The 9,336-nt window shown below is 31.3% G+C and overlaps 1 protein-coding gene across 4 annotated transcripts in view; it reads right to left on the bottom strand.

Moving 5' to 3' along the window:
• The window catches only part of LOC111677206 (calcineurin-binding protein cabin-1-like), a 637,283-nt gene that overhangs the window by 352,875 nt on the left and 275,072 nt on the right, over positions 1–9,336 (bottom strand). For all 4 annotated transcript variants that reach the window (XM_046947473.1, XM_046947468.1, XM_046947458.1 and 1 more), the window contains exon 14: positions 1,722–1,889. In XM_046947473.1, the coding sequence (XP_046803429.1) occupies positions 1,722–1,889 (168 nt within the window). The remainder of the gene's footprint in view (positions 1–1,721; positions 1,890–9,336) is intronic.

Below are 9,336 nucleotides of genomic sequence, written 5' to 3'. Positions count from 1 at the left end.
CAGTTCTCACGATTTTCAACATACTTGAGCCCTGGTAGAAAAAAATAATTTGTGACATCGTATTATCTTTTGTAGTTTCTGAGAAAAGAGCTGAAGAATGACAAAAAACGTAATTTTTTCCGAGGTAGTCCGAATTTTTTACTCATAACTTTTTACGTCGTTAGCTGATTATAAATAATGGGCCTATCCTTATACATTTTGGTAGGTAAATTTACGTATACTTCAAAGTCATTTATGTAGATTTTAATCGTTTTATAAGTAATTATAAGTTAATTTTGACCTTCATTTTCTGAAGCCGGAGGCCTGATCACAATGAAAAAAAAATATTGTTATTTATTGTTCTATAAAACTAATTTTTGCTGATTTTTGTTGACATTATAAAACATTTAACGTACTTATGAGCCTAAAGGCCTTATTCGGAGGGCACGGTTGTATGGGTGCTAGGAGAAATAATGGACCGATTTCAATCATTTTCAATGAACCAAAAAAAGTGCATGTGCCAAATTTTATCAAATTATTTTGAAAACTGTGACCTGTAGCGTGCGCAAAAAGATTACATGGACACACATACAGACTGACGGACGGACGGACATAGATAAATCGACTCAGATTCTGAGCGATTGGTATACTTTAAGGTGGGTCTAGGACCATTATTTTTGGGTGTTACACACTTCAGTTCAGTTTGTAGTTAGATCTATACAGGTATTTTATATACCTCCAAAACAGCTCTTTTTGAGTATTTTAAATGCTTATATTTCATGTAATTAAATGTACTTTATTCCACTATAGCCATAATTTTAGATTTTGGGAAAGAATCCGATATATCAGACGTCGCGCAAGGAATATGACGTGGAATTAAAAAATTGCCTAAAAGTAAAATATAGCTAAAGTCAAGCCATAAACACTGATATATGAAATGTTACGATCGGACTTAAAATGGCGGAGTAATGTACAAAAAACAAAAAGGGCGGTATTTCTAGGCGTGACAAAAAAATAATTTTTATATTTTTATAACATATCTTTAATCCTAGGTGGTGACTGATATAACTTTTTTTCGACCCACTCTAGTGCACAGCACTGCACAAACATACATACATTTGTGCTAACTTTTTTAGTTTTTGTGATAGAAAAAATATATTGGTCAGTATTATAACGTCAATAATAGCGAACAATAAGACATAATAATATTTTCGATAATATACTTTGAAGTCCGAAAAAATTTGAAACTCAACCCAAAGCTGCCCGCGGGGCACATGCGCCAAATATATGTAATGCATGTGATGTAGAACAAAATTTGGTTAAAATATAGAAAAAAGTAGTAATAATTTGTTTTATTATTTTTTTTTTGTTAAGTTTTATGAAATAAACAATAAATATCTGGTTTATTATACTTTGTTTAATGAATTAATATGAAAAACAGCAAAATAAGTTTATTTTTTGTATTTTTTCTCTTATACATACATACATACATACATACATACATACATACATACATACATACATTTGTGTCAAGTAAATGATGATGATAAGTATGAAAATAAAGAAATAAAGAATAAATAAAGCCCCGTTTTGTCCTTTCTTAAAAAAGTAGATGATAACACAACAAAAATTATTTTATTCATTTACATGAATGTGAGTGATAAATGAAAGAATATTTGGAACTCTGCTTTAAACGTTAGCAATAAAACACAACTTTTATATACCTAGGATGATATACTTACGTTTCATCAGTTTTTGAATTATTTTTAAGATACCGGGAGAAACATGAATGAATTGTATAGCTGAATGATCCATACTCAATCCATAAAAGAGTTTGAAATCGGTTTAAATTGATGCAGCATTCGAAACAACGCAAAACTTCTTCACACTCTTCCCAAATATTTTGCATGCTATAAATATAAATATAAATTAATATACAGAAAAAAATATCGTAGGTACTTAAACAGATTTTTTATTATAATATATAGAAATTTTATTAGCTATGCCCAGTGTGCTTTACTACACTTAAAGCAATATAAATTAAATACAAGTACTGAGAGTTCCATATTTGGCTGTGCTGAATCTTATATACCCTTCACCATGGTGTGTTAAAAAAGTCGGTATCAAAAACTCTTCATTCAAATCACTTACTTCATGTTTCTAGATTCAATATTATAGAAAATTCAAAAAGTACCTAAAAATACCAATAAGTTCACGTTTTCCGGTTCTCACCTAATTCCGACTCTACATACATAATATTATGTTTCTAGGTTCAATATTATAAGAAATTCAAAATGTACCTTTTGCAGAACGAAAAATTACAAAAAAAATTCCCATCGATTTGTTCTCGTCAAATCCGGTCTCTACATACTTAATTTCATGTTTCTAAGTTCATTATTATAGAAAACTCAAAAAGTACCTTTTGAAAAACGAAAAGGTGCCAAAAAGTTCCTTTTATAAATTCTCACCTAATTCCGAATCTACATACTTAATTTTATGTTCCTAGGTTCAGTATTATAGAATATTCAAAAAGTACCTTTTGGAAAACGAAAAAGTACAAAAAGTTCCCTTTAATGGTTTCTCACCTTTTTCAGACTCCACATACTTAATTTCGTAGAAAATTCAAAAAGTCGCCTTTGACGTGTTTTCGTCTAATCCAGACTCTACATACTTAATTTCATGTTTCTAAGACCTGGTTCACACTAGGAAACTTATTTTTGGGAAACTTTTGATTTTTGTGTGTAAGAGAAGGAAATATCAACCATCTCTTTCTCTCACACACAAAATCAAAAGTTTCCCAGTGTGAACCAGGTCTAAGTTCATTATTATAGAAAACTCAAAAAGTACCTTTTGAAAAACGAAAAAGCACCGAAAAGTTCCCTTTTTTGGGTTCTCGTCTTATTCCGAATCTAAATACGTAATTTCATGTTCCTATGTTCAATATTATAAAATATTGAAAAATGAAAAAGTACCAAAGAGGTCAAAAATTTACCGTATGGTTATGTATTTTGTTTTTTGCAATTTCTGTTTAAGCGTGAATAAAAATTTCAGTTTTTGATGAAATTTTCAGAGGTTGTCTCTGATTTTTGCTTATATCTCTGCAATTTATGGACCGATTTTGCTGATTTTAAATAGCGATCTTCCCGAAAGCATGATTAACAGAATTATGGAAGATTCGGATCTCGCCGATATCTGGGGTCCCCTAAAAACTGATTTCAACAAACATGGACATGGGCGGACATGTCTTAATCGACCCCGCCATCTATAAGGATCCAGAATATATATACTTTTTAGGGTCATTACAAACGGAATGACAAACTTATATATACCCTTCTCACGAAGATGAAGGGCATAAAAATCAGCAAAATCGGTTCACAGCGTAAAAATTTATGAGTAAACTTTTGGAATCGATTATTATGAGCAAAAAAAATATCCACACGCTATTTTTTTTTTTGCTCATAACAATCGATTCCAAAATTCTCATAGATTATTCGGTATTAGACCCACTTCCGAAAATCACTCAAAAGGACATATTTTTTATTTATAAATGAAACTATCGAGAAAAAAATTCAATACGAATATGTTCTACATATGTATCATTCAATCTTCAAAATTTTTCCGGATCGGTCTACAATTGGTCATAGCTCTCATATACATAAGGTCTACTTCAGAAAATCACTTAAACGACAATCATTTATTAAATTATAAAGTTATCAGCATAAAATTGGACTTAAGTATGTTTTGAGTACATATAAACTATTCTACAAAAATTGATATTACACTTTTTGTCCAAAGCAGTCCACCAGATTATTGAAGCATTGGTCTCATGCTTATAGTTTTCCCACTTATCGCCCAGCACCGTTGAGGCTTGTTAATCCTATTCTCTATGTGGTGTCTCCATTTTAATTTCCAGTTTCCTTGATTTCAATGCATACCGCCAGTGTGTATATTTTGCTATCGAATTATTTACCTATGTAATGGACAACTTTGTTTAAAGCGGTCTACACCGATCGTCCCTTTATATAAGCATGCTGTTAAATTTTAGGTCTTCAAACAATATTGTTTTATATTTATACCCTACACCACTATAGTGGGGAGGATGCGTTTGTACTGAAGTTTGCAACACCCAAAAATATTGGTCCTAGACCCACCTTAAAGTATACCAATCGGCTCAGAATCACTTTCTGAGTTGGTTTAGCAATGTCCGTCTATCTGTCTGTGTGCATGTAAACCTTGTGCGCATACTCTTTTTATGGTTCATTGAAAATGGTTGAAATCGGTCCATTATTTCTCCTAGCCACAATACAACCGAACCCCCTGAATCGGGCCTTTAGGCTCATAAGTACGTTAAATGTTTTATAATGTCAACAAAAATCAGCAAAAATTAGTTTTATAGAACAATAAATGACAATAATAATGTTTATTGTGATTGGGCCTCATTTGACCCTAGCCCCCATACAGACTCCCCTTCAGAAAATGACTTGAAGGTCAAAATTAACTTATAATTACTTATAAAACGATTAAAATCTACATAAATGACTTTGAAGTAAACGTAAATTCATCAACCAAAATTTATAAGGATAGGCCCATATTTACCCCTTCTCCCCTATGAGAAGGGGTAAACCACCGTACTGACTGGTGTAGGGTATCATATGGTCGGCAATGTCCGACTATAAATTCATACTGGTTTATGTTAACATTGTGTAGATGAAGATTGATATTTTATGCATTTAATGAAGTATTTGCATCCCAATTCTGATCAGTAATCAGCAGGGAAACCATAATATGCAAATGCATGTTTTTTGTGGTGCGTCGTATGGACTCGTGGATAAGATATTTATACGTTTCACACCAATTTAAGAATTTTGGCATCAACGTTACTGACTGACTGACTGACTGACTGACTGACTGACTGATTGACTGATTCATCATCGCACAGCCTAAACGGTTAAAGCTAAAGAGCTGAAATTTGGACAGGGGATTGGTCTCCCACCAAATAGATCCACTAAGACGGGATTTTTGGAAATTCGAATGTTTAGGGGGTAAAAAAGGGTAAAAACGGGTAAAATCGGTAACCTCATATCTCCTAAACTAGAAAAGATACAAAAATAGTTTAAAGCTTATCGTCGTTCATTTAAAAAATAAGCGGACAGGTGTCTGGTACTTTTTTCAATTTCGGCCCCTTTAGGGAATAAACGGGTAAAAACTGTATTTTGGTACTTTTTTTGCACCCCATGTATCTTTTAAACCAGTGAACATTCAAACAATATTTTTGACTCCTTCATAACTTGACGAAAAAATAAAAATATAAATTTAGTACTTTTTGGTTATTCGGATGTTTAAGGGGTGAAAATTGTACCTATTTTTGGTACTTTTTTCATAAAACATTGATTTTGGTTTATTAACTTATACATATAAATACGTAATAACGGGCTCCCACTACGATGTTGCAACATTTTGGAATAGAATTTTTATTTCGTTAATGAAATTAAGCATGTAGAGCCCGGAGTAAATGAGAATCTATAAAAGGGGACTTTTTGGTACATTTTCGTTCTTCAAAAGGTACTTTTTGGATTTTTGTATAATATTGAACCTAGAAACATGAAATTAAGCATGTAGAGCCCGGAGTAAATGAGAATATATAAAAGAAGAATTTTTGGTACTGTTTCGTTCTACAAAAGGTACTTTTTATGAGAATCTATAAAAGGGGACTTTTTGGTACTTTTTCGTTCTTCAAAAGGTACTTTTTGAATTTCCTATAATATTGAACCTAGAAACATGAAATTAAGTATGTAGAGGATAGATTAAGTGAGAACCTATAAAAGGGACTTTTGGTACTTTTTCGTTCTTCAAATGGTACTTTTTGGATTTTTGTATAATATTGAACCTAGAAACATGAAATTAAGCATGTAGAGCCCAGAGTAAATGAGAATCTATAAAAGGAGACTTTTTGGTACTGTTTCGTTCTACAAAAGATACTTTTTGAGTTTTCTATAAAATTTAACCTAGAAACATGAAACTAAGCATGTAGAGCCCGGAGTAAATGAGAATCTATAAAAGGGGACTTTTCGTTCATCAAAAGGTACTTTTTGAATTTTTTATAATATTGAACCTAGAAACATGAAATTAAGTATGTAGAGCCTGGATTAAGTGCGAACATATAAAAGGGGACTTTTTGAAACGTTTTCTTTCTTCAAAAGGTACTTTTTGGATTTTTGTATAATATTGAACCTAGAAACGTGAAATTAAGCATGTAGAGCCCGGATTAAGTGAGGAGCTATAAAAGGGGACTTTTTGGTACTTTTCCATTCTTTAAAAGGTACATTTTGAATTTTCTATAATATTGAACCTAGAAACATGAAATTAAGCGTTTAGAGCCTAGATTAAGTGAGAAACTATAAAAGGGCACTTTTTGGTATTTTTTCGGTCTTCAAAAGGTACTTTTTGTGTTTTTTATAATATTGATCCTAGAAACATGAAATTAAGCATGTAGAGCACGTAGAAAATGAGAATCTGTAAAAGCGGACTTTTTGGTACTTTTTCGTTCTACAAAAGGTACTTTTTGAGTTTTCTATAAAATTTAACCTAGAAAAATGAAATTAAGCATGTAGACCCCGGAGTAAATGAGAATCTATAAAGGGGACTTTTTGGTACTTTTTCGTTCTTCAAAAGGTACTTTTTGAATTTCCTACAATATTGAACCTAGAAACATGAAATTAAGTATGTAGAGGATGGATTAAGTGAGAACCTATAAAAGGGGACTTTTGGTACTTTTTCGTTCTTCAAAAGGTACCTTTTGGATTTTTGTATAATATTGAACCTAGAAATATGAAATTAAGCATGTAGAGCCCGGAGTAAATGAGAATATATAAAAGGAGACTTTTTGGTACTGTTTCGTTCTACAAAAGGTACTTTTTATGAGAATCTATAAAAGGGGACTTTTTGGTATTTTTTCGTTCTTCAAAAGGTACTTTTTGAATTTCCTATAATATTGAACCTAGAAACATGAAATTAAGTATGTAGAGGATGGATTAAGTGAGAACCTATAAAAGGGGACTTTTGGTACTTTTTCGTTCTTCAAATGGTACTTTTTGGATTTTTGTATAATATTGAACCTAGAAACATGAAATTAAGCATGTAGAGCCCGTAGTAAATGAGAATTTATAAAATGAGACTTTTTGGTACTGTTTCGTTCTACAAAAGGTACTTTTTGAGTTTTCTATAAAATTTAACCTAGAAACATGAAATTAAGCATGTAGAGCCCGGAGTAAATGAGAATCTATAAAAGGGGACTTTTTGGTACTTTTTCGTTCTTCAAAAGGTACTTTTTGAATTTCCTATAATATTGAACCTAGAAACATGAAATTAAGTATGTAGAGCCCGGAGTAAATGAGAATCTATAAAAGGGGACTTTTTGGTACATTTTCGTTCTTCAAAAGGTACTTTTTGGATTTTTGTATAATATTGAACCTAGAAACATGAAATTAAGTATGTAGAGGATGGATTAAGTGAGAACCTATAAAAGGGGACTTTTGGTACTTTTTCGTTCTTCAAAAGTTACTTTTTGGATTTTTGTATAATATTGAACCTAGAAACATGAAATTAAGCATGTAGAGCCCGGAGTAAATGAGAATCTATAAAAGGAGACTTTTTGGTACTGTTTCGTTCTACAAAAGGTACTTTTTGAGTTTTCTATAAAATTTAACCTAGAAACATGAAATTAACCATGTAGAGCCTGGAGTAAATGAGAATCTATAAAAAGAGACTTTTCGTTCATCAAAAGGTACTTTTTGAATTTTTTATAATATTGAACCTAGAAACATGAAATTAAGTATGTAGAGTATGGATTAAGTGAGAACATATAAAAGGGGACTTTTTGAAACCTTTTCGTTCTTCAAAAGATACTTTTTGGATTTTTGTATAGTATTTAACCAATATGTGCGTTTAAGTGTACCGATCAAGGAAAAATTTGCTAGAATGATTAGCGTTTACATAAAACATATTCAAGTCGAATTTTATACAGAGCTATGACCAATTGTGGTCCAATACCAATGGATTAAGTGAGAACCTATAAAAGGGGACTTTTTCGTTCTTCAAAAGGTACTTCTTGGATTTTTGAATAATATTGAACCTAGAAACGTGAAATTAAGCATGTAGAGCCCGGAGTAAATGAGAATCTATAAAAGGGGACTTTTGGTACTTTTTCGTCCTTCGACAGGTACTTTTTGAGTTTTCTATAAAATTTAACCTAGAAACATGAAATTAAGCATATAGAGCCCGGAGTAAATGAGAATCTATAAAAGGGGACTTTTTGGTACTTTTTCGTTCTTCAAAAGGTACTTTTTGGATGGTACTTTTAGAGCTTTCTAAAATATTGAATATATAAACATAAAATTAAACACGCAGTATCCTAATTGAACGAAAATTGAAAAAGGATACATTGGTACTTTTTTGTCTTTTTACTAATACTTTTCTATAATATTGAACTTAAAAACATAAAATTGGACATGCAGCTTCCTTGTATGTATAAAAATCTGTATGCGAGTTTTTTAGTTTCTGGTTGAAAATTAAACATGCGTCATCCTGATTTAATGAAAATATATAAAAAGGCAATGTCTGGTACTTTTTCGTTCTTCAACTGTTTTTTTTTTATTTTCTGTAATATTGAGACTGGAATCTAAAATCAAACTTAAAGCGTTCTCTAAAAGGGGAATTTTTGATATTGCACATATGTATACATTTACAATAATTATATATATTTTATTCCATTACAATGAGGGTAGCGAACACACTGGGTATAGCTAGTTGCTTTATGAATTAATTAAATATGTGCGTTTAAGAGATTTTCAGAAGTGGACCTTATATGACAGCTTTGACCAATAATGAACCGATCCGGAAAAAATTTGGTTGAATAATTTTGTTGTACACAAAACATATACAAGTCGAATTTTATCCTGATAACTTTGTAATTGAATGAAATATATGCGTTTAAGTGATTTTCAGGAGTGAAGGGAGCCAGGATGGTTTACATATACACAAACCATATTTGTGTTGAATTTCATCTCGATAACTTAATAAGTGAATTTCGGAAGTGGACCTCACATGGGATCTATGACCAATAATGGCCCTATCCGGAAAAAAATTTGTTGGCAGATTTGTATATAGACAAAATGTTTTTGTGTCACATTTAATCCAAATAGCTTAATCAATCAATGAAATATGTGCGTTTAAATGATTTTCGGAAATGGGCCTTATATGGCAGCTATGACTAATAATGAACCAATTAGGGAAACATTTGGCAGAATGATTAGTGTGTACATAAAACATATTCAAGTTAAATTTTATCCAGATAAATTA

This window comes from Lucilia cuprina, chromosome 2, assembly GCF_022045245.1.
Source record: "Lucilia cuprina isolate Lc7/37 chromosome 2, ASM2204524v1, whole genome shotgun sequence".
NCBI classification, from domain to species: domain Eukaryota; kingdom Metazoa; phylum Arthropoda; class Insecta; order Diptera; family Calliphoridae; genus Lucilia; species Lucilia cuprina.
This window is presented reverse-complemented; position numbering and strand designations above follow the sequence as displayed.